At 44.0% G+C, this 25,134-nt stretch overlaps 1 protein-coding gene across 2 annotated transcripts in view; it reads left to right on the plus strand.

Annotated features, from left to right (window-relative positions):
- The window catches only part of SiaT (beta-galactoside-a-2,6-sialyltransferase), a 112,233-nt gene that overhangs the window by 71,846 nt on the left and 15,253 nt on the right, over positions 1-25,134 (plus strand). For both annotated transcript variants that reach the window (XM_070085259.1, XM_070085260.1), the window contains one exon: positions 10,402-10,654. In XM_070085259.1, the coding sequence (XP_069941360.1) occupies positions 10,402-10,654 (253 nt within the window). The remainder of the gene's footprint in view (positions 1-10,401; positions 10,655-25,134) is intronic.

Consider the following 25,134-nt stretch of genomic DNA (forward strand, 5'->3'; position numbering starts at 1 on the left):
TGAGGTGTTTTATCTCCGTTATGCGCGCCGTGAAAGTTCTCTGTACATTTTCTAGGTCGGCAATTTCACCTGCCTTGAAAGGTGCTGTTAGTGTGCAGCAATATTCCAGCCTAGATAGAACAAGTGACCTGAAGAGTGTCATCATGGGCTTGGCCTCCCTAGTTTTGAAGGTTCTCATTATCCATCCTGTCATTTTTCTAGCAGATGCGATTGATACAATGTTATGGTCCTTGAAGGTGAGATCCTCCGACATGATCACTCCCAGGTCTTTGACGTTGGTGTTTCGCTCTATTTTGTGGCCAGAATTTGTTTTGTACTCTGATGAAGATTTAATTTCCTCATGTTTACCATATCTGAGTAATTGAAATTTCTCATCGTTGAACTTCATATTGTTTTCTGCAGCCCACTGAAAGATTTGGTTGATGTCTGCCTGGAGCTTTGCAGTGTCTGCAATGGAAGACACTGTCATGCAGATTCGGGTGTCATCTGCAAAGGAAGACACGGTGCTGTGGCTGACATCCTTGTCTATGTCGGATATAAGGATGAGGAACAAGATGGGAGCGAGTACTGTGCCTTGTGGAACAGAGCTTTTCACCGTAGCTGCCTCGGACTTTACTCTGTTGACGACTACTCTCTGTGTTCTGTTAGTGAGGAAATTATAGATCCATCGACCGACTTTTCCTGTTATTCCTTTAGCACGCATTTTGTGCGCTATTACGCCATGGTCACACTTGTCGAAGGCTTTTGCAAAGTCTGTATATATTACATCTGCATTCTTTTTGTCTTCTAGTGCATTTAGGACCTTGTCGTAGTGGTCCAATAGTTGAGACAGACAGGAGCGACCTGTTCTAAACCCATGTTGCCCTGGGTTGTGTAACTGATGGGTTTCTAGATGCGTGGTGATCTTGCTTCTTAGGACCCTTTCAAAGATTTTTATGATATGGGATGTTAGTGCTATTGGTCTGTAGTTCTTTGCTGTTGCTTTACTGCCCCCTTTGTGGAGTGGGGCTTGATCTTGTTAACAACCTATATGAGACCCTAGTGCAATTGCAAGTACCATTTTAATTTGTATTTTAATATTATAAGTTTATACCTGTTGTACTTTAGCTCATTCTAGCTCAATACTTAGACAACACCTAAACTAACTGTACCTAGTTGTACTTTAGCTCATTCTAGCTCAATACATAGACAACAATAAATTCATTATATTAGACCTTAGTGCAATTACAAGTGAGAGTCTGGTGCCACTTGCAATTTTTTTTTTTATAGTACAGTGGTCCCTCGTTGTTCGTAATTAATCCGTTCCTGGAGCCGTTACTATAAACGAAATTTACGATTTACGAATCAATTTTCCCCATAAGAAATAATGTAAGTACAATTAATCCGTTCCTGACACCCAGAAGTATTAAAACAAAAAATTTTTTAACATGAAATATGCATGTAGTACATAAACAATACAATGGGAAATGATGAATGAAACATTAACAGCGTAACACTTACCTTTATTGGAGATTCTTCTTAGTGTATGGGAGACTGGAGGAGGAGAGTGGTTTGTTTATAGTTTGGAAGGGGAATCCCCTTCCATCAACACCTCAGGTACCATTTGCTTTTCTGGGGTTGCTTCTCTTCTCTGTTTCTTAATGCCACTAGGACCACCTTGAGAGTCACTGGAGTCCTGTCTCACAAAATAACTGTGGAGAGAGCTCTGTTTCTGGCATCTCTAACACTTCCCTAAAATGGCCCAAGACTTTGTCACTGTACATGTTGTCAACCTGGCTTGCAACAACCTTGTCAGGGTGATGTTTCTCCATAAAGCTTTCCATCTTACCCCACATAGTAAAAATCTCTTTAATTTCTGAAGAAGGCACCTTCTTCCATCTCTCTTCCTCCTCCTCTGCAGCAAGATTCTGAGCTGCGATGTGTTGCTCTTCCTGCTGAAGCTCTTGCAACTCCTCAGTGGTGAGCTCTTCATTGTGGTCTTCCACCAATTCTTCCACATCCTCCAAACTCACATCCAACCCCATGGAACTCCCCAGTGCCACAATTGATTTTACAACAGACATAGGCTCATTAGGGTCAGTCCCAAATTCTTCAAAATCCCACTTGTCGACACAATCTGGCCACAATTTTCTCCAGGCAGAGTTCAAAGTCCTGGTAGTCACTCCCTCCCAAGCCGTACCTATAAGGGTTATGCAGTGGAGGATGCTGAAGTGTTCTCTCCAAAATTCCCTTAGGGCCAAGCGAGTGTCTGTGGTCACAGTCAAGCACCTGTGAAACATTGCTTTTGTGTAAAGTTTTTTAAAGTTTGCAATAACCTGCTGGTCCATGGGTTGGAGGAGAGGAGTGGTATTCGGGGGCAAGAACTTTACTCTGATGAACCCAAACTCTTCGAAAATTAGGTCATCCAAGTTTGGAGGATGAGCAGGTGCATTTTCCATTACTAGCAGGCACTTGAGATCCAATTTCTTTTCCAGGAGATACTCCTTCACACTAGGGCCAAACACTTCATTGAACCACTCAACGAAAATTTCCCTCGTGACCCATGCGTTACTATTAGATTTCCAAAACACACACAATTTACTCTTCATAACATTGTTTTTCCTGAACACTCTGGGATTTTCAGAATGGTACACTAGTAATGGCTTCACTTTGAAATCCCCACTAGCATTAGCACAGAACATTAGCGTCAGCCTGTCTTTCATAGGCTTGTGTCCTGGCATTGCCTTTTCCTCTTGTGTAATGAAGGTCCTCTTTGGCATTTTCTTCCAAAAGAGGCCTGTTTCGTCACAATTGAACACTTGTTCAGGTTTCAGTCCTTCAGCCTCTATGTACTCCTGGAATTCATGCACATATTTTTCAGCCGCCTTGTGGTCCGAACTGGCAGCCTCACCATGCCTTACCACACTGTGTATGCCAGTACGGTTCTTAAATCTCTCAAACCAGCCTTTGCTGGCCTTAAATTCACTCACTTCACCACTATTTGCAGGCAATTTCTTTACCAAATCTTCATGCAACTGCCTAGCCTTTTCACAAATAAACGAAGTCATAAGAGTATCTCCTGCTAATTGTTTCTCATTTATCCACACCAATAATAACTTCTCAACCTCTTCCAGTACTGGTGATCTCATTTTTGTCAGCATAGTTACTCCCTTTGCAACAACAGTATCCTTTATTTCATTTTTCTTGGCCGCTATGGAACATAAGGTTGTGTAGGGTTTCTTATACATCCTGGACAGTTCGGCGACACTTGTACCACTTTCATATTGTTCAATGATGGTTTTCTTAAATTCAATCGTATTTCTCACCTTTTTTACCACAGGCTTGGCACTAGGAGCTTTCTTTGGAGCCATGGTAGCTTATTTACTTGCAAGCACTAAAATAAATGGAATATTATGAAATATTTCGCTGGAGCACGTGAGGGGACCTTCGCTCACTGGTAAACAATGCCAGACTGGCTGCCACCCTGGCTCACGCCGTGGGTACACGTCCCGGACGAACTACGACTCGCGAGTCAACCTATGAAAAGCGAATCCGTGTTTATACGAAAATACCTCTATGATTGGCGAATTTTACGATTGCCGGGAACTACGAAAAGCGGGGGACCACTGTATTAGTTTATACCTAGTTGTACTTTAGCTCATTCTAGCATAACACATAGACAATATCAATGTCATTATGTTTATTAGTGACTATACTCTATATGACCAAAGTGCTTTAGTGGTATACTTATCCAAACCTCCCACCACTACAGAAATCAGTATTTGAATTCACCACATAATACAGGATATAAACAACCACTATTTAAACTTAAAAGATGAATGATCACGTTGACCCTGATCTAAACCTCCATAATCTAACACACAATCAAATCTTATTGGAAAGTAACTGCCTTTATTACACAGCATCACAAGCCAGCACTATCCTGAACACTGCTCAAAGTCTATCAGTTCTTAACTACAACATCAGGTCCTTAAGCAAACACTATGATGACCTCCTGGCACTCCTTGAGTCACTAAAGACACCCTTCTCCTGCATTATTCTTACTGAGACCTGGCTTAAGCAGGACACAATAGATATCTACCCACCACCAGGATACAAAGCAATCCACAACTGCAGACCATACCAAGTTGGGGGTGGTACTGCAATCTATTACTCTAACCAACTATCTTGTATTAGCACTAATTGCTTTAGTGATGAATATGGGGAATACATTTTTGCTAATTTTACTGTAAAAAACCTCAAGATGCCTATAACAATCGGTGCCACGTACCGGATACCCCACACAAACATCCCAAACTTCAGTGAGAATCTTAAGTCACTAATAACAAACAGACAAATGAACAAGCACCACCTTCTCTTAGCTGGAGACCTCAATATCAACCTTGGCCTACCAGATGATCAGACTGTAACTGATTTCATCAACAATATGAACAAAGCACTTCTCATACCAACAATAACTAAACCAACCAGGCTGACTGAGACAAGTGCAACCATAATGGACCACATATGGACCAATATACTAGCCCCCCTTAAATCAGGGATATTCACAGACAGCACTGCTGACCACTACCCAACCTTCCTCTTAACAAACATTAGTAAGCCACCACTGGAATACAACAAAGTTTCATTTAGACTCCATGACGAGGCCTCAATAAGGAATTTCACAGCAGACCTAGAGACTGTTGACTGGCCTACAGAATTCTCCAATGCCAATGGTATTGACGATTGGACAGACATTTTTCTTAACAAAATACTTAGACTATACAACAAACATTGCCCTATAAAAACGAAACAGATCACGAATAAATGGCTTGGTTGCCCATGCCTAACCAGCAGCATTCTGAAATCCATTGATAAGAAACACCAATATGAAAAGCAATATAGACAGGGCTTAATACACAAAGATATTCCTAAACAATATTCAACAGTTCTCACCAAATTAATAAAGAAAGCCAAACAACTGTACTACTACAGCAGATTCACTGACACAAGAGGAGATATAAAAAAGACCTGGAAAACACTTTCCCAGATTCTGGGGACCCACAAACTGAAAAAAAACCAAGAATATTGTTCTAACTAAACCTCATGAAACACCACTGCATCCCACTGATACAGCTAACAAGATCACAACTTCTTCTCAAACATAGGATCTAATCTCGCCAGTAAAATCCCACATACCAATGCCCATGCCAGGGACTACCTAGATGGGAATTTCCCAAATTCCTTCTATCTTGTACCAACTGAGCCCACGGAAGTCACCGCGATCATAAAGTCACTTAAAAATAACTCGGGGAATCTGTCTCACGTCCCACCTTTATTGTACAGGCGAGTGGCCCATGTCCTTTCGCATGCTCTTACATTACTTTTTAACAAGTCACTAGAAACTAGCACTTTCCCGACACTACTCAAGACAGCAAGGGTTACACCAATACATAAAGGTGGTGACCCTACAGACGTAAACAACTATAGGCCAATATCAAACTTATCATTGCTATCCAAAATCTTCGAGAAACTCATGCACAGGAGACTATATTCATTTATAACGTCACAAAACATATTCAACCCCTGCCAATTTGGATTCAGGAAAAATAAAAGCACTAATGATGCAATTATAAAAATGCTAGACCTGCTTTACACAGCATTGGAAAATAAGGAATATCTGCTAGGAATTTTTATTGACCTAAGAAAAGCGTTTGACACAGTAGACCACGGCATCCTACTCCACAAACTTGACCACTATGGTATAAGAGGCCATGCGCTTGCATTTTTAAATCCTACTTTTCTAATAGGTATCAGTATGTCACCATTAAAGACACAGCCTCATCAGTATGGCCACTTGATACTGGAGTTCTGCAGGGAAGTGTCCTTGGACCCCTGCTCTTCCTCATTTACATCAATGATCTTCCAAACATATCCCAACACCTGAAACCCATTCTCTTTGCTGACGACATGACTTATGTCATTTCCCACCCTAATCTTGCCACCCTCAACACCATTGTTAATGAGGAGCTGCTCAAAATATCGATTTGGATGACAGCCAATAAACTTACACTTAACACTGGTAAAACCTACTATATTATGTTTGGTAGCAGAGCAGGTGTTGCGCAACTTAACATTAAGATCGACAACACTCTAATTGCCAGACAAAATGAGGGCAAATTCCTTGGCCTATACCTCGACAACAACCTAAATTTCAGCACCCATATCCAACACATAACAAAAAAAGTATCCAAAACGGTGGGGATCCTCTCCAAGATACGATACTACGTACCGCAAACTGCCCTTCTCACACTATACCATTCACTTATATATCCATACCTCACCTATGCTATCTGTGCTTGGGGTTCAACTACAGCAACACACCTAAAGCCAATAATAACCTAACAAAAAGCTGCAGTAAGAATAATCACTAAATGCCATCCCTGGCAACACACATCCCCCCCCACTCTTCTTAAATCTAAACTTACTCCCTGTTCAGAACATCCACACTTACTACTGTGCAATCTATATCTACAGGACCTTAAATTCCAATATTAACCTTGACCTAAAACGCTTTCTTGACAGTTGTGACAGGATCCACAGGCATAACACCAGACACAAACATCTCTATGACATTCCCCATGTTCGACTAAACCTTTACAAAAATTCAATGTATTTCAAAGGACCTAAAATCTGGAACACCCTACCTGAAAACTCTAGAACCGCAGACACATTCATCACTTTCAAAACTACAGTTAGAAAACATCTTATCTCCCTGATCCACCCCGACAACTAACTACATGATAACCACCTGGTGGTTCAAAATTACACCCACTCACCCACTGACTATAAACCCAGAAATACTAATCTTAATCTTAAAATAATAAATTCTAACTAGTCATAAGTTTGCCTATGATACTCAAATATAGACACCTTGTATTGTGCCAAAACAAAAGCATTCACATTGCTAAACTCACAAATTATGATGTAGTCACTTAGCCTTAATACCATAATCTGTAAGGATTTAATGTTAAGAAGTAATCTAAGTCTGCTGGAAATGCCTAGCCATGCTAGGTGTCCTAGTGGCCCCCTCTGTAATTAGTATTTTATAACATGTAAACCACAAAATACCCAAAACCTGTAAACCCCACATTGTAACCATTATAGAGAATAAACTTGAATTTGTTGCTTCACCAGCCGGCCTCCTGGCCTGCCCTCGCTGCCCACACTCTACCGCCATATGATCATAGGCTCCGCAGAGGCGGCACATCCGTCGTTGGCCAGCATACGACACCATGACCTGTGTGCGGAAGTCATTAAGGTACACATACAACGGTATGGCCTGGCGAAGAGACATCTTATGGGTAAACGTACCTTTGTGGAGACCAGCATACTCCCCAGCTTCCCACTTGCTGTGTTTTGCCATGTGCACCACTCCGTATCTGCTGAAAACACTGCGGAGATCCATTGCATCGGCCTCGAAGGGCACATTGCGCAGTTTTACCCATATGTATTGTCGTGAGACATCCGCCATACGCACACGCACTGCAGGGGACACATCTAAGCAGATATCTTGGAATTGCTCAACCAGCTCCTCATACACTGGCCCCTTGAGTAGTTTCACAAATATCCGGTAGGCGCCATTTAAAGCCACACCATACAAATCCTTCGTCTCAATACCATAAGTGTCACGGATAATCTTGGGTAGCAATACCTGTGCATTCTCAGGCGTAATCGCCCCCCGAATAAGCTCTATACCAATGGCATTCACCCGCCTCCGCACGCTAACTGCCATGACGTCACTGGTTAGCTTGCTAGACTGTCAGAAGAGAGGTGCGAGGCACGTCCACACTCCCTGGCAGCCAGGTCGTGAATGCATATACAGGTACACCAACTGGCGTTACTTGATATATACAGGTACACCAACTGGCATTACCTGATATATACAGGTACACCAGCTGGCATTACTTGATATATACAGGTACATCAGCTGGCGTTACTTGATATATACAGGTACACCAGCTGGTGTTGCTTGATATATGCAGGTACACCAGCTGGCATTACTTGATATATACAGCTACACCAGCTGGCATTACTTGATATATACAGGTACACCAGCTGGCTTTCCCTGATATATACAGGTACACCAGCTGTCATTACTCATACACAATACATTACTCATCATGTATACAGGTACACTATCTGGCATTACTCATGATATATACAAGTACACCATCTGGCATTATAAATAGAGGTGCACCAAGTGGTATTACTCATGACATATTATACTGGTATGCCAGCTGGTATTATCAGTATTACTTTAACAAATATTTAGACATGAAGGCTGGTAATATAACTTGGTATGAAATGTTTCAGAATGTTTTATACATATTGAAGGGATTGTTTGAATTCTGTAAACTAAGTCAAGTGTAATCCAGCCTAAGGAGGCACTCTAGATGATGTCAGCATCAGCCACTAAGTCAGGTTAAACACAGTTGAGCCTGGCCATTGACTAGATGGGTTACCGCTTGGACACAACCTCAATGAATCAATCAATTTTTATTTCCTTGCAAGATTATATTGAGATTATGAAATCACAACAATGAGTTGCAGTGCAAAGAGAGTCACTATCATGCCTAGGTATTATGGGCAGACTTAATTTAATGGCTTACAGACTACATAATACTAAAGAAATTGAACATAGTTTGTTTAAATTGTACATCTTGTTTAATTATTGTACACAGTAATTTTACTCAAATTACAATATTTTCAATAGTAAATATTGAAATTATATTATGGGAATAGTTGTTGAAAGTAGTTTACAGTATGAGAATGCTGCAATTGGGTGTAAGGCAGTCATGTTTTGGGTAGGTATTTATACTACAATGTAGTTTTAATCTTTGTATGAACTTTGGGCATCACGTTTTGAAGTTTAAAGATTTAGGTGATTGGGAGATTTTTGAGTAGAGCTAAATATTGAGTATTTAGTTTAGAGTGAGTAAGTGGTTTTTGAGAAGTCTTAAATTGATGTTCAGACTGGGTTACTTTAGTATTTACTGGTAATGAATTCCAGATTTTGGGGCCCTTTATGTGCATAGAGTTTTTACACAGTGTGATATAGACATGGGGTACATCAAAAAGAGATCTGTGTCTTGTGTTATGGTCGTGTGTCCTGTTTAAGTTGGTGAGAAGTTTGACTGGAAGGTTTATGTTTGAGTGTAGTGTTCTATGTATGTAGTAGGCACATGAGTAAGTGTGGATGTTCTTTACGTTGAGCAGTTTTAGACTTTTGAATATTGGTGGAGTATGCTGTCGGGAGTGGGAATTTATCATTCTGACTGCAGCCTTTTGCTGGGTTATTTGTAGCCTTAGGTGATTTAGTGTTGTTGATCCCCATGAACAAATCCCATATGTGAGATAAGGGTAGATGAGTGAGTGATACAGTGCAAGGAGAGCTGATTGCAGAACATAGTACCGTATCTTTGATAGTATGCCTACTGTCTTAGAGATTTTCTTGGAAATTTGTTGTATATGTGTCTGGAATTTGAGGCTACTCTCAAGATGGATTCCTAGGAATTTGCCCTCTGTGAGTCTTGTGATGGGTGATCCGTTTAGCATTATGTTAAGTGGAACATTTGCAGCTCTGTTTCCAAACTGAATGAAATAGGTTTTGTCAGTATTGAGGGTAAGATTATTAGTCATCATCCATTCAGATATTTTATGCAATTCGGCATTGACAGTGTTGGCCAGTATGACTGGGTTTGGGTAAGAGAAGACGTATGTAGTGTCATCTGCAAATAATATGGGTTTGAGTAGTTGTGATGCATTCAGTAGGTCATTGATGTAAATGAGAAAGAGGAGTGGTCCAAGGACACTTCCTTGTTTAACTGTGATTAAGTGGAAGAGTTTGCCCCATTTGTGTACACATATTGGTATCTGTTACTAAGGTATGACTTTAGGTAGTTGAGGGAGTGCTCTCTTATACCATAGTGTGTTAATTTAGTGTGCAGCAAATCATGGTCGACAGTATCAAAAGCTTTATGTAAATCAATGAAGATTCCCAGCTGGACTTCTTTCTTCTCGAGAGCAGTGTATATTAGTTCTAGCATGTGTATAATAGCATCATTTGTGCTTTTATTATTCCTGTATCCATACTGACATGGGTTTAGTATGTTGTGTGAGACAAGGTAGGAACAGATCTGTCTATGAAATAATTTTTCAAAGATTTTAGAGATCAGAGGTAAGTTAGAAATTGGTCTATAGTTATTCAAGTCCTCTTACCCTTAGATAAAGGGACTTTGATAAGCCAAGGGCTTCCCATCTTCTGTACAGGAATAAATAAATCCCATGGCTCTAGAAGTTTCTAAATATAGATGATTATGTATTAATAGTTGAATTAATAAAAGCCTACCACTTGTGCAGCAACAAGAGAACAAGTATGGCGTTGCATATAAAGGTCCAAGAATACGAGGGAATCCAACACGGGAGCAGCTGATGTGTGCCTTCCGCCACTCCTCCTTCAGGTCTCTTAGAGATGGGGATGAACCATTCACCTCACAGGGCTTAGCCAAACACTTCCCTAGCAGTGGCCTCCTTGAGGGTCGCTACTTCAACACCTGTGCTGTGGTGAGCAACGCTGGCTCCATGAAGGGATCAAAGATGGGCAACTTTATAGGTTAGTTCCCACTGGGAGGCATCCTCACATGAATTTATTATTCTAACAGTTACCATAGATAACAGTCGAGTGGATTGCAATATATCTCTATAGATACAGTGCTAGTCACGGCATTATGCCGTCTCTCCCTTACACACATACCAAAACACAAACATATACCATGAAAGATTATAATATGCAGTGGACCCTCGGTTTTCGTGATTAATCCTTTCCAGAGAGTCTGACGAAAACCAAAATTCACGAAAAGTGAAATATTTTCCCCATAAGAAGTAATGTAAATCCAATTAATCCATTCCAGACACCCAAAAGTATTAACAAAAAATAATTTGTTTAGAGATTAAATATAGATTTACATACAGAAAAGAATGACAAATCAATATAAAGCTATAATAACATCACACTTGCCTTTATTGAAGACTCTTGTTGGTGTATGGAAGATGGGAGGAGAAGTTACTATTGTATGGAAGGGGAATCCCCTTCCATAAAGACTTTAGGTACCAAGTCCTTATCGGGGATTACTTCCTTTCTTTATTTTTTAATGGCACTAGGACCAGCTTGAGAGTCACTGGACCCCTGTTGCTCAAAAAATTGTTCCAGAGAGCTCTGTTTCTGGTGTCTCTTTAAGATTTGCCTAAAATGGGACAAGGCATTGTCATTGAACTTGTCGCAGACACGGCCTGCAACAGCTTTGTTTGGATGATGTTCTTCCACGAGTGTTTGCACCTCACTCCACTTTCCACATGCCCTTAATGTTTGAAGAAGGCACCTTCTTCCCTCTCTCTTCTTCCTTTGAAACAATTTCCTCAGCTGTGCTCTGTTGCTGTTGCAGATGAAGGTCTTGTAGCTCTTCAATGGTTAGCTCTTCACTGTGGTCCTCCATCAACTCTTCCACATCCAACCCCCATGGAATTCCCCAATGCCACAATACATTCCACAACATGTCTCTTGGACATCCTGGCAAGCTTGGCCACATGTACGCCACTTTCATATTTTTCTGTGATTTCTTTCTCTAATTCAATTGTGTTTCTCACCTTCTTTACCAAAGGGCTGGCACTAGGAGCTTTCTTTCGGCCCATGGTGGCTTATTTAACAGTTGCAAGCACAAACAGCAATGGATTATTATGAAATGTTTCATAGATGCACTAGATGCACTAGAAGACAAAAAGAATGCAGATGTAATATATACAGACTTTGCAAAAGCCTTCGACAAGTGTGACCATGGCGTAATAGCGCACAAAATGCGTGCTAAAGGAATAACAGGAAAAGTCGGTCGATGGATCTATAATTTCCTCACTAACAGAACACAGAGAGTAGTAGTCAACAGAGTAAAGTCCAAGGCAGCTACGGTGAAAAGCTCTGTTCCACAAGGCACAGTACTCGCTCCCATCTTGTTCCTCATCCTCATATCTGACATAGACAAGGATGTCAGCCACAGCACCGTGTCTTCCTTTGCAGATGACACCCGAATCTGCATGACAGTGTCTTCCATTGCAGACACTGCAAGGCTCCAGGCGGACATCAACCAAATCTTTCAGTGGGCTGCAGAAAACAATATGAAGTTCAACGATGAGAAATTTCAATTACTCAGATATGGTAAACATGAGGAAATTAAATCTTCATCAGAGTACAAAACAAATTCTGGCCACAAAATAGAGCGAAACACCAACGTCAAAGACCTGGGAGTGATCATGTCGGAGGATCTCACCTTCAAGGACCATAACATTGTATCAATTGCATCTGCTAGAAAAATGACAGGATGGATAATGAGAACCTTCAAAACTAGGGAGGCCAAGCCCATGATGACACTCTTCAGGTCACTTGTTCTATCTAGGCTGGAATATTGCTGCACACTAACAGCACCTTTCAAGGCAGGTGAAATTGCTGACCTAGAAAATGTACAGAGAACCTTCACGGCGTGCATAACGGAGATAAAACACCTCAATTATTGGGAGCGCTTGAGGTTCCTGAACCTGTATTCCCTGGAACACAGGCGGGAGAGATACATGATTATATACACCTGGAAAATCCTAGAGGGACTAGTACCGAACTTGCACATGAAAATCACTCACTATGAAAGCAAAAGACTTGGCAGATGATGCAACATTCCCCCAATAAAAAGCAGGGGTGTCACTAGCACGTTAAGAGACCATACAATAAGTGTCAGGGGCCCGAGACTGTTCAACTGCCTCCCAGCATACATAAGGGGGATTACCAACAGACCCCTGGCAGTCTTCAAGCTGGCACTGGACAAGCACCTAAAGTCGGTTCCTGACCAGCTGGGCTGTGGCTCGTACGTTGGTTTGCGTGCAGCCAGCAGTAACAGCCTGGTTGATCAGGCTCTGATCCACCAGGAGGCCTGGTCACAGACCGGGCCATGGGGGCGTTGACCCCCGGAACTCTCTCCAGGTAAACTCCACGGGGGGGATGCTCACTCGCCGATAAACAATGCCAGACTTACTCTGAACGAATCTGTGGGAGGCTTTGTGTGTGCACAGCCACTGGGACATGTTCCATACGACTGCCAAAATCCAAGGGAAATCATGAAAACTAAGGCTATATTTTGACGAAAAAGTTGCCGATAACCAAAATTCACAAAAACTGAGACTAACGAAAACCGAGGGTCCACTGTATATATTTGCACAGTTACTGAGGTTTTAATACTTGATGCTGCATCCTGCTCTTTTGTCTGACTGGAAGCTTGGAGGGCTGGAAAAACTGCAGAACAAAGCAATGAGGATCATTTTAGGATGCCCTCGTACTGCCAAAATTTTAAATATGCAAAAAGAACTTGATATTCCAAGCATCAGAGATCGTGTTACTGAAAGAAATATCCTAATTGGGGTTAATATGCTCAGGCAAGCCCATTCAAACCCCTGCACAGAAGCCCTCCAAACTTTCCTCAGCACTGGTGAACACTCCTCAAGATGGATTGAAAAAACTGGTACCGACCTCTGTATGAATCAGATACATGATCAATGTCAAGTAAGGCAACAGTGGCACTTCTCCACTCCATGGGATATTACCCCATTCCAAACTACCATTTCTCCATTTCCCCAAAAAATACTTCTTAAATCACAACCAAAACTTCGCCTTGAAGCCAAACATGATGCCTTAAGCTGTATTGATAACTTAGTCACACAGCACACGTGCAAATTATTTACGTTGATGGTTCTGTTCACCAATCCACTGGTGCAGCTAGTAGTGCTGCTGTTGTCGTACAGAGTGATGGCTCTCTTAAAGTAATTGGAGCACGCATCAATAATTGGGCCTCTACCCTTCAGACAGAACTGTTTGCCATACTCTTTGCACTGAAATGCATTATGTATCTAAGATTGACACTTTAATTGTAACTGATTCTCTGTCATCCATAAATGCTCTCAACTCATTAAGCATAAATTGTGGCATGCTTGTGTCAGAAGCCAGACACAGGTATGGTAAGATTGTGGACAGTGGAGTCAGAGAGCACATGCTGTGGATTCCATCTCACATTGGTCTTCGAATGTATGATAGAACTGATAAATTGGCTAAGCTGTATGCTTTCGAAGAGAGAGTAGATTAAAATCTTGGCTTGTCAGGTAGTAGTTTGAGAACAATAATACGAAAAGAACTTCAACTGAATTTTATTGACTTAAGACTCAGGGAGATTGACACCAGTCAGTCCATCTATCATCATTCTATCATGCAGGAAGAGCCACATGTCTATGGTGCATCCAACAAAATAAGCAGACTCTTGGATGTCACTACTGCCCGGCTCCGACTGGGTTAGAAGTATCTTTGGCAGGTTAAATCACCACCACCAGATGTAGACCAAACGAAATGTAAACTTTGCCAGATGGACTATTGTCACACCCTGCATCATTATGCACTGGAGTGCGATAAAATTAATGAATTTAGAGACAACTCACTCAGAAATGTTCAAGAAATGGCAAAGTATTTTATCCACAGGGGTATAATACAGACCATTCTGGAGAAACACTCTGACTTTGCTAGCTGTAAATAAAGCATTACCACGTGTGTGTGTGTGTGTGTACTCACCTATTTGTACTCACCTATTTGTGGTTGCAGGGGTCGAGTCCTAGCTCCTGGCCCTGCCTCTTCACCGGTTGCTACTAGGCCCTCTCTCTCCCCGCTCCATGAGCTTTATCAAACCTCGTCTTAAAACTGTGTATGGTTCCTGCCTCCACTACGTCATTTTCTAGGCTATTCCACTGCCTTACAACTCTATGACTGAAGAAATACTTCCTACTATCTCTCTGACTCATTTGTGTCTTCAACTTCCAATTGTGGCCTCTTGTTTCTGTGTCCCCTCCCTGGAACATCCTGTCCTTGTCCACCTTGTCTATTCCACGCAGTATTTTATATGTCGTTATCATGTCTCCCCTGACCCTCCTGTCCTCCAGTGTCGTCAGGCCGATTTCCCTTAATCTTTCTTCATAGGACATTCCCCTTAGCTCTGGAACTAACCTTGTTGCAAACCTTTGTACTTTCTCTAGTTTCTTGACGTGCTTTATCAAGTGCGGGTTCCAAACAGGTGCTGCATACTCCAGTATGGGCCTGACATACACGGTGTACAGTGTCTTGAATGATTCCTTACTAAGGTATCGGAATGCTGTTCTCAGGTTTGCCAGGCGCCCATATGCTGCAGCAGTTATCTGATTGATATGTGCTTCCGGAGACATGCTCGGTGTTATACTCACCCCAAGATCTTTCTCCTTGAGTGAGGTTTGCAGTCTTTGGCCACCTAGCCTATACTCTGTCTGTGGTCTTCTGTGCCCTTCCCCTATCTTCATGACTTTGCATTTGGCAGGATTAAATTCGAGAAGCCATTTGCTGGACCAGGTGTCCAGTCTGTCCAGGTCTCTTTGAAGTCCTGCCTGGTCCTCATCAGATTTAATTCTCCTCATTAACTTCACATCATCTGCAAACAGGGACACTTCTGAGTCTAACCCTTCCGTCATGTCGTTCACATATACCAAAAATAGCACTGGTCCTAGGACCGACCCCTGTGGGACCCCGCTCATCACAGGTGCCCACTGTGATACATCATTACGTACCATGACTCGTTGTTGCCTCCCTGTCAGGTATTCTCTGATCCATTGCAGTGCCCTTCCTGTTATATGCGCCTGATGCTCTAGCTTCTGCACTAATCTCTTGTGAGGAACTGTGTCAAAGGCCTTCTTGCAGTCCAAGAAGATGCAATCAACCCACCCCTCTCTCTCTTGTCTTACTTCTGTTATTTTATCATAAAACTCCAGAAGGTTTGTGACACAGGATTTGCCTTCCGTGAATCCGTGCTGGTTGGCATTTATACTCCTGTTCCGTTCCAGGTGCTCCACCACTCTCCTCCTGATAATCTTCTCCATAATTTTGCATACTATACACGTCAATGACACAGGTCTATAGTTTAGTGCCTCTTTTCTGTCTCCTTTTTTGAAAATGGGAACTACATTTGCCGTCTTCCATACCTCAGGTAGTTGCCCAGTTTCCAGGGATGTGTTGAAGATTGTGGTAAGTGGTACGCACAACATATCTGCTCCCTCTCTAAGGACCCACGGAGAGATGTTGTCCGGTCCCATTGCCTTTGAGGTATCGATGTCCCTTAGCAGTTTCTTCACCTCCTCCTCATCTGTATGTATGTCGTCCAACACTTGTTGGTGTATTCCTTGTTGGTGTCCCCATCTGGTCTGTCCCCCCAGAGTCCTTCCTGTCTCTACTGTAAATACTTCCTTAAATCTCGTGTTGAGCTCCTCACATACCTCTTGATCGTTTCTTGTGAGTTCTCCACCTTCTTTCCTCAGCCTTATCACCTGGTCCTTGACTGTTGTCTTCCTCCTAATGTGGCTATACAGCAGTTTCGGGTCAGATTTGACTTTCGATGCTATGTCGTTTTCATACTGTCGCTGGGCCTCCCTCCTTATCTGCGCATACTCGTTTCTGGCTCTTCTACTAATCTCCTTGTTTTCCTGGGTCCTATGCCTCCTGTACCTTTTCCATTCTCTGTTGCACTTAGTTTTTGCCTCCCTACACCTTCGGGTAAACCAAGGACTCGTTTTGGTCTTCCTATTATTTCTGTTTCCCTTGGGAACAAAACTTTCCTCTGCCTCCTTGCACTTTGTTGCCACATATTCCATCATCTCGTTTACTGATTTTCCTACCATTTCTCTGTCCCACTGAACCTCCTGCAGGAAGTTTCTCATACCTGTGTAGTCCCCCCTTTTATAGTTTGGCCTGTCCCCTTCAGTTCCTGTTACCTTCTCCACTTGTAACTCTACTATATAGTCAAAACTCAGAACCACATGATCGCTAGCTCCAAGGGGCCTCTCGTAAGTGATGTCCTCAATGTCTGAACTGCTCAGGGTGAACACAAGATCCAGTCTTGCTGGCTCATCCTCCCCTCTCTCTCTGGTTGTGTCCCTGACATGTTGATGCATGAGGTTTTCAAGTACCACATCCATCATCTTGGCTCTCCATGTTTCGGGACCCCCATGTGGCTCCAGGTTTTCCCAGTCGATCTCCCTGTGGTTGAAATCGCCCATTACCAGTAACTTTGCTCTGCTCGAGTGAGCTCTTCTTGCCACCTCAGCCAGTGTGTCCACCATCACCCTGTTGTTTTCTTCGTACTCCTCTCTTGGCCTCCTGCAGTTCTGTGGTGGGTTATACATCACTCCAATGACTACTTTATGTTCTCCGGACTGAATTGTACCTACAATGTAGTCTCTTTCTCCAATCATGTCCATGCCTTCCATTTCCTCAAATCCCCATTGGTGTTTTATGAGCAGTGCAACCCCTCCTCCCCCTCTACTCCTTCTATCTTTCCTCAGGATCTGATATCCATGTGTCTGTTATTGTCTCAGCGAGTTTTGTTTCTGTGACTGCTATGATGTCTGGGGATTTTTCACTGATTCTTTCATTCCACTCCTCATGTTTATTCGTTATTCCATCCGTGTTTGTGTACCAAACCTTTAGTTTCTTTTCTATCATTGTGGTCATGCAAGTATATTGGGGTTGGGGGAGCGAGAGCCTTGGTGGGGGCCTATATGGGGCTGTGGTGTAGGTGGGGTTTGTGTTGATGGGGGTGGGGTCAGAATGCCCATAAGGGACAGCTGTTGGGGTGAGGTTTGTGATATGGGGGTTGGTGGCAGAGGGAACAGTGAGTGGGTTGTAGTATAGGTTGCTCAGTTGCGTTGGGAATGTCGCGGGTGGAGTCTTTTGGTGGGAGATTCTGTGGGGTGTGTTTGCCCTTCCTCCTGTGTCTGGGTCCTGCTCATTTTCATTGCTTCTCGTTCCTCCTTGCGTGTGTGTGTGTGTGTGTGTGTGTGTGTGTGTGTGTGTGTGTGTGTGTTTATTAGTTACCATTTTGTCCTAGACACATGTCGATTAGACACTAGGCCTGTTGTATGAGTTTGTGTGTATAGTGTGTGTGTGTGTGCATGTGCGTGTGCGTGCGCGCGGCATCACCGACCGCTACTAGGTCGTCTCTCCCCCTGCTCCATGAGCTTTATTATACCTCGTCTTAAAACTATGTATAGTTCCTGCCTCCACTACATCGCTTCCCAGACTATTCCACTTCCTAACTACTCTGACTGAAGAAATACTTTCTAACATCCCTTTGACTCATCTGAGTCTTCAGCTTCCAATTGTGACCCCTTGTTTCTGTGTCCCATCTCTGGAACATCCTGTCTCTGTCCACCTTGTCTATTCCATGCAGTATTTTGTATGTTGTTATCATGTCTCCCCTGACCCTCCCGTGTTGTCAGACCGATTTTCCTTAACCTTTCTTCATAGGAAATTCCCCTTAGCTCTGGAACTAGCCTTGTTGCAAACCTTTGCACTTTCTCTAATTTCTTGATGTGTTTGACCAGGTGTGGGTTCCAAACTGGTGCTGCATACTCCAGTATGGGCCTGACGTCCACAGTGTATAAAGTCTTGAACGATTCCTTACTGAGGTACCAGAATGCTATTCTCAGGTTTGCCAAGCGCCCGTATGATGCAGCAGTTATCTGGTTAATGAGTGCTTCTGGCGATGTACTCGGTATTATACTCACTCCTAGGTCTTTCTCCTTGAGTGAGGTTTGCAGCCTTTGGCCACCTAGCCTATACTCTGTCTGCAGTCTTCTTTGCCCTCCTCCGATCTTCATGACTTTGCATTTGGTGGGGTTAAAATTTTAGGAGCCAGTTTCTGGACCACACATCCAGCCTGTCCAGGTCTCTTTGTACACCTGTCTGGTCCGCGTCTGATTTAATTCTCCTCATTAACCTCACGTCATCTGCAAACAAGGACAATTCTGAGTCTATCCCTGAGTCTATCCCTTCCGTCATGTCGTTCACATATACCAAGAATAGCACTGGTCCCAGGACTGACCCCTGTAGGACCCCGCTGGTCACTGGCGCCCACTGTGATACCTCATCACGGACTGTGACTCGCTGTTTCCTCCCTGTTAGGTATTCTCTGATCCATTGCAGTGCCCTTCCTGTTATACGTGCCTGTTCCTCTAGCTTCTGTACTAATCTCTTGTGAGGAACTGTGTCGAAGGCCTTCTTGCAGTCCAAGAAAATGCAATCAACCCACCCCTCCCTCTCATTTCTTACTTCAGTTACCTTGTCATAAAACTCTAGTAGGTTTGTGACACAGGATTTGCCTTCCATGAATCCGTGCTGGCTGTCATTTATAATCTTGTTCCGCTCCAGGTGCTCCACCACTCTCCTCCTGATAATCTTCTCCAAGACTTTGCATACTATACATGTCAGTGACACTGGTCTATAATTTAGTGCTTCATTTCTGTCTCCCTTCTTAAAGATGGGGACTACATTTTCCTTCTTCCATACTTCAGGTAGTTGCCCAGTTTCAAGGGAAGTGTTGAAGATTTTGGTTAGTGGCACACATAGTGTCCCTGCTCCCTCTCTAAGGACCCACGGAGAGATGTCCAGTCCCACCGCCTTTGAGGTATCAAGGTCACTTAGGAGCTTCTCCACCTCCTCCTCAGTTGTGTGTAATTCATCCAACACTTGTTGGTATATTCCTTGTTGCTGTATGCCACTGTTTTGTCTTCCCATTGTCCCTTCAGCCTCCACTGTAAATACTTCCTGAAATCTCATGTTGAGCTTCTCACATACCTCCTGGTCATTTCTTGTGAGCTCCCCACCTTTCCTCAGCCTGATTACCTAGTCCTTGACTGTTGTCTTCCTCCTGATGTGGCTGTAGAGTAGTTTCGGGTCAGACTTGACTTTCGATGCTATGTCATTTTCATACTGCCACTGTGCCTCCTTCCTTATCTGTGCATACTCGATTCTGGCTCGTCGACTAATCTCTTTATTCTCCTGAGTCCTTTGTCTTCTGAACTTTTTCCATTCTCTAGAGCACTTAGTTTCTGCCACCCTGCACCTTCGGGTAAACCAAGGGCTCGTCCTGTCCTTCCCATTATTTCTGTTACCCTTGGGAACAAACCTTTCTTCTGCCTCCTTGCATTTTGTTGTTACAAAGTCCATCATTTCGTTTACTGATTTTCCTACCAACTCCTGTTCCCACTGAACCTCCTGCAGGAAGATCCTCATTCCTGTGTACTCCCCCCTTTTATAATTTAGCTTTTCCCTTTCTACTCCTGTTACCCTCTCCACTTTTAGCTCCACGATATATTTAAAGCTCATAACTACGTGGTCACTAGCTCCAAGGGGCCTTTCATATGTGATGTGCTCAATGTCTGAGCTACTCAAGGTGAACACGAGGTCCAGTCTTGCTGGTTCATCCTCCCTTCTCTCTCTGGTAATATCCCTAACATGTTGGTGCATGAGATTTGCCAGCACCACATCCATCATCTTGGCTCTCCATGTTTCGTGACCCCCATGTGGCTCCAGGTTTTCCCAATCAATCTCCCTGTGATTGAAGTCACCCATGACCAGTAACTTCGCTCTACTTGAGTGGGCCCTTCTTGCCACCTCAGCTAGTGTGTCCACCATTGCTCTGTTGCATTCATCATATTCCTCTCTTGGCCTCCTGCAGTTCTGTTGTGGGTTATACGTAACTGCTATGACTACCTTGTGTTCCCCTGACTGAACTGTACCTACTATGTAATCCCTTTCTCCAATCTCGTCTATACCTTCCATTTGTGTGTGTGTGTACTCATCTAATTGTACTCACCTAATTGTGGTTGCAGGGGTCGAGACTCAGCTCCTGGCCCCACCTCTTCACTGATCGCTACTGGATCCTCTCTCTCTCTGCTTCCTGAGCTTTGTCATACCTCTTCTTAAAACTATGTATGGTTCCTGCCTCCACTACTTCACTTGCTAGGCTATTCCACTTGCTGACAACTCTATGACTGAAGATATACTTCCTAACGTCCCTGTGACTCGTCTGAGTCTTCAGCTTCCAGTTGTGACCCCGTGTCCCTGTGTCCCCTCTCTGGAACATCCTATCTCTGTCCACCTTGTCTATTCCCTGCAGTATCTTGTATGTCGTTATCATGTCTCCCCTGACCCTTCTGTCCTCCAGTGTCGTCAGTCCGATTTCCCTTAACCTTTCCTCATACGACATTCCCTTGAGCTCTGGGACTAGCCTTGTTGCAAACCTTTGTACTTTCTCTAACTTCTTGACGTGCTTGACCAGGTGTGGGTTCCAGGCTGGTGCTTCATACTCCAGTATGGGCCTAACATACACAGTGTACAGTGTCTTGAACGATTCCTTATTAAGGTATCGGAACGCTATTCTCAGGTTTGCCAGGTGCCCGTATGCTGCAGCGGTTATTTGGTTGATGTGTGCCTCCGGTGATGTGCTCGGTGTTATGGTCACCCCAAGGTCTTTCTCCCTGAGTGAGGTCTGTAGTCTTTGTCCACCTAGCCTATACTCTGTCTGCGGTCTTCTTTGCCCCTCCCCAATCTTCATGACTTTGCATTTGGCTGGATTGAATTCGAGAAGCCAGTTGCTGGACCACATGTCCAGCCTGTCCAGGTCTCTTTGCAGTCCTGCCTCATCCTCGTCCAATTTAATTCTTCTCATCAACTTCACGTCATCTGCGAACAGGGACACTTCAGAGTCTATTCCTTCCATCATGTCGTTCACATATATTAAAAATAGCACTGGTCCTAGAACTGACCCCTGTGGGACCCCGCTCGTAACAGGCGCCCACTGTGATACCTCTTCACATACCATGACTCGTTGCTCCCTCCCTGTCAGGTATTCCCTTATCCATTGCAGTGCCCTCCCTTTTACGTGCGCCTGATCCTCCAGCTTCTGCACTAATCTCTTGTGGGGAACTGTGTCAAAGGCCTTCCTGCAATCTAGGAAAACGCAATCTACCCATCCCTCTCTCTCGTGTCTTACTTCTGTTACCTTGTCATAAAACTCCAGGAGGTTTGTGATACAAGATTTGCCTTCCATGAACCCATGCTGGTTTTCATTTATAATCTTGTTCCTTTTCAGGTGTTCGACCACTCTCCTCCTGATAATCTTCTCCATGACTTTGCACACAATACATGTCAGAGACACAGGTCTGTAGTTTAGTGCCTCGTTTCTGTTTCCTTTCTTAAATATGGGGACTACATTAGCTGTCTTCCATTTCTCAGGTAGTTGCCCAGTTTCAAGGGATGTGTTGAAGATTGTGGTTAGAGGCACGCACAGCATCTCTGCTCCTTCTCTAAGGACCCATGGGGAGATGTTGTCCGGTCCCATCGCCTTTGAGGTGTCAAGGTCACTTAAGAGCTTCTTCACCTCCTCCTCAGTTGTTCATATGTCATCCAACACTTGCTGGTATATACCCTCTTGATGTTCCCTTCTGTGCTGTCTTCCCACAGCCCTTCCTGTCTCTACTGTAAAAACTTCCTTAAATCTCTTGCCATTCCTCATGTTTATTCGTTAATCCATCTGCATTTGTGTACCAAACCTTCAACTTCTGTTCTAATACTGTAACTGTGGTGTGGGGGTGGAAACAGAGGGATCGGTGTGTGATGGTTTGGATTGTTCACTTGCCTTGGGGGTGTCGTGGCTGTGTCCTTCCATTTGATCCTGGATTATTCTGCTCTCCTTTTTCATTTCCTCCCATTTCTCCTTTCGTTTTAGAACTCTCTCTTTCATTGTCTTCCTTTCGTCCTGTGTTCTGTCTCGATCGAGGTACACACTCCAGAACTCCTGCTTGCCTCTCAGCCGTGCTTTCTCCTGCAGGATCATGGTTCGGGTTGATTCTGCCTTGAAAATTACTTTGAGAGGCCGATTCCTTTTCTTTGTGAACCACCCAATTCTCCGAAAATTTGCCACCTGGGTCATGTCCCCCTCGCCTATCACCTTCATGATATCTTCAATCGCTTTTTTCTCCTCCTGCTTTCTTTCATCATAAGTTTCCCCTTTAGCTTCGTCTAGCCTATAGACAAACACGGATCTTTCCCTTTCCACTTCCCACTGTGACTCCCATTGCATCCTCTGATGTGTTTTAGTTCCTTCCCATGGAGTGTTCCTTCCTTCAGTCCCTTCCCTAGTTATTGCCCCTATGCTTCTTGGTTTATCCTTCCTGCTCACCTGCTCCTGGCCCCCACAGGTATCTGGTAAGGTCCTTGCACATGTCCTAGTTCCTTCAATGTCTTCCAACCTCTCATTCTGTCCTAGTGTGCTCCCTGTCTTTGTTTTGGCCCCATGTGGGTTTGACAGGACCTCTGCATACAGTTTAGTTTCCATGCTTCCTTCAGACCTGTTGTCTGTGTTTGATGTAGCCATTGCCGATGCTACTTCTGTAATATCTTTGTCTCTGTGCTGTTTCAGATGTCTCAGCTCCTCTTCTAATCTCTCTATCTTGATTTCTGCTGCTGTGGCCTGTTGCTTCCACCTTCTGCATTCTGCTGCTAACCTCTCTTCCATCTTCCTTTCCAGCTCATCTAGTCTCCTTCCCCAGTCTTCCTCCCTTTTTTTGAGCTCTACCTCCCATTCCTCCCTCCCAGATTCGTCCTTGGAGCCCCTTGTCCTCATCCTGGTTAGGGGGAGGGGAATAGATGGTTAGGAGAGGGGATGGATGGCTGTGGGGGAGGGGGAGGATGGTTATTGGAGGGGTAGAGATAGTTGGGGAGGGGGTTAGATGGTTTGAGGGAGAGAGGGGATGGATGGTTATGGGGGAGGGGGAGGATATTAATTGGAGGGAGGGAGGTAGTTGGGGGGGTTAGACGGTTTGGGGAGGGGTTAGGTGGTTTGGGGGAGGGGTAGGTGGCTAAGGTGAGGTGGGTTGGGAAGGGGGAGAGGTGGTTAGGGGAGGGGGGGTACGTGTTTGTGTCAAATGGTGGAGGGTGTGTGTGTGTGTGTGTACTCACCTAATTGTACTCACCTAATTGTGGTTGCGGGGGTCGAGACTCAGCTCCTGGCCCCGCCTCTTCACTGATCGCTACTGGATCTTCTCTCTGCTTCCTGAGCTTTGTCATACCTCTTCTTAAAACTGTGTATGGTTCCTGCCTCCACTACTTCACTTGCTAGGCTATTCCACTTGCTGACAACTCTATGACTGAAGAAATACTTCCTAACGTCCCTGTGACTCGTCTGAGTCTTCAGCTTCCAGTTGTGACCCCTTGTCCCTGTGTCCCCTCTCTGGAACATCCTATCTCTGTCCACCTTGTCTATTCCCCGCAGTATCTTGTATGTCGTTATCATGTCTCCCCTGACCCTTCTGTCCTCCAGTGTCGTCAGTCCGATTTCCCTTAACCTTTCCTTGTACGACATTCCCTTGAGCTCTGGGACTAGCCTTGTTGCAAACCTTTGTACTTTCTCTAACTCCTTGACGTGCTTGACCAGGTGTGGGTTCCAGACTGGTGCTGCATACTCCAGTATGGGCCTAACATACACAGTGTACAGTGTCTTGAACGATTCCTTATTAAGGTATCGGAACGCTATTCTCAGGTTTGCCAGGCGCCCGTATGCTGCAGCGGTTATTTGGTTGATGTGTGCCTCCGGTGATGTGCTCGGTGTTATGGTCACCCCAAGGTCTTTCTCCCTGAGTGAGGTCTGTAGTCTTTGTCCACCTAGCCTATACTCTGTCTGCGGTCTTCTTTGCCCCTCCCCAATCTTCATGACTTTGCATTTGGCTGGATTGAATTCGAGAAGCCAGTTACTGGACCACATGTCCAGCCTCTCCAGGTCTCTTTGCAGTCCTGCCTCATCCTCGTCCGATTTAATTCTTCTCATCAACTTCACGTCATCTGCGAACAGGGACACTTCAGAGTCTATTCCTTCCATCATGTCGTTCACATATATCAAAAATAGCACTGGTCCTAGAACTGACCCCTGTGGGACCCCGCTCGTAACAGGCGCCCACTGTGATACCTCTTCACGTACCATGACTCGTTGCTGCCTCCCTGTCAGGTATTCCCTTATCCATTGCAGTGCCCTTCCTTTTACGTGTGCCTGATCCTCCAGCTTCTGCACTAATCTCTTGTGGGGAACTGTGTCAAAGGCCTTCCTGTGTGTGTGTGTGTGTGTGTGTGTGTGTGTGTGTGTGTGTGTGTGTGTGTGTGTGTGT

The sequence above is a fragment of the Cherax quadricarinatus genome, chromosome 15, assembly GCF_038502225.1.
Source record: "Cherax quadricarinatus isolate ZL_2023a chromosome 15, ASM3850222v1, whole genome shotgun sequence".
NCBI lineage: Eukaryota > Metazoa > Arthropoda > Malacostraca > Decapoda > Parastacidae > Cherax > Cherax quadricarinatus.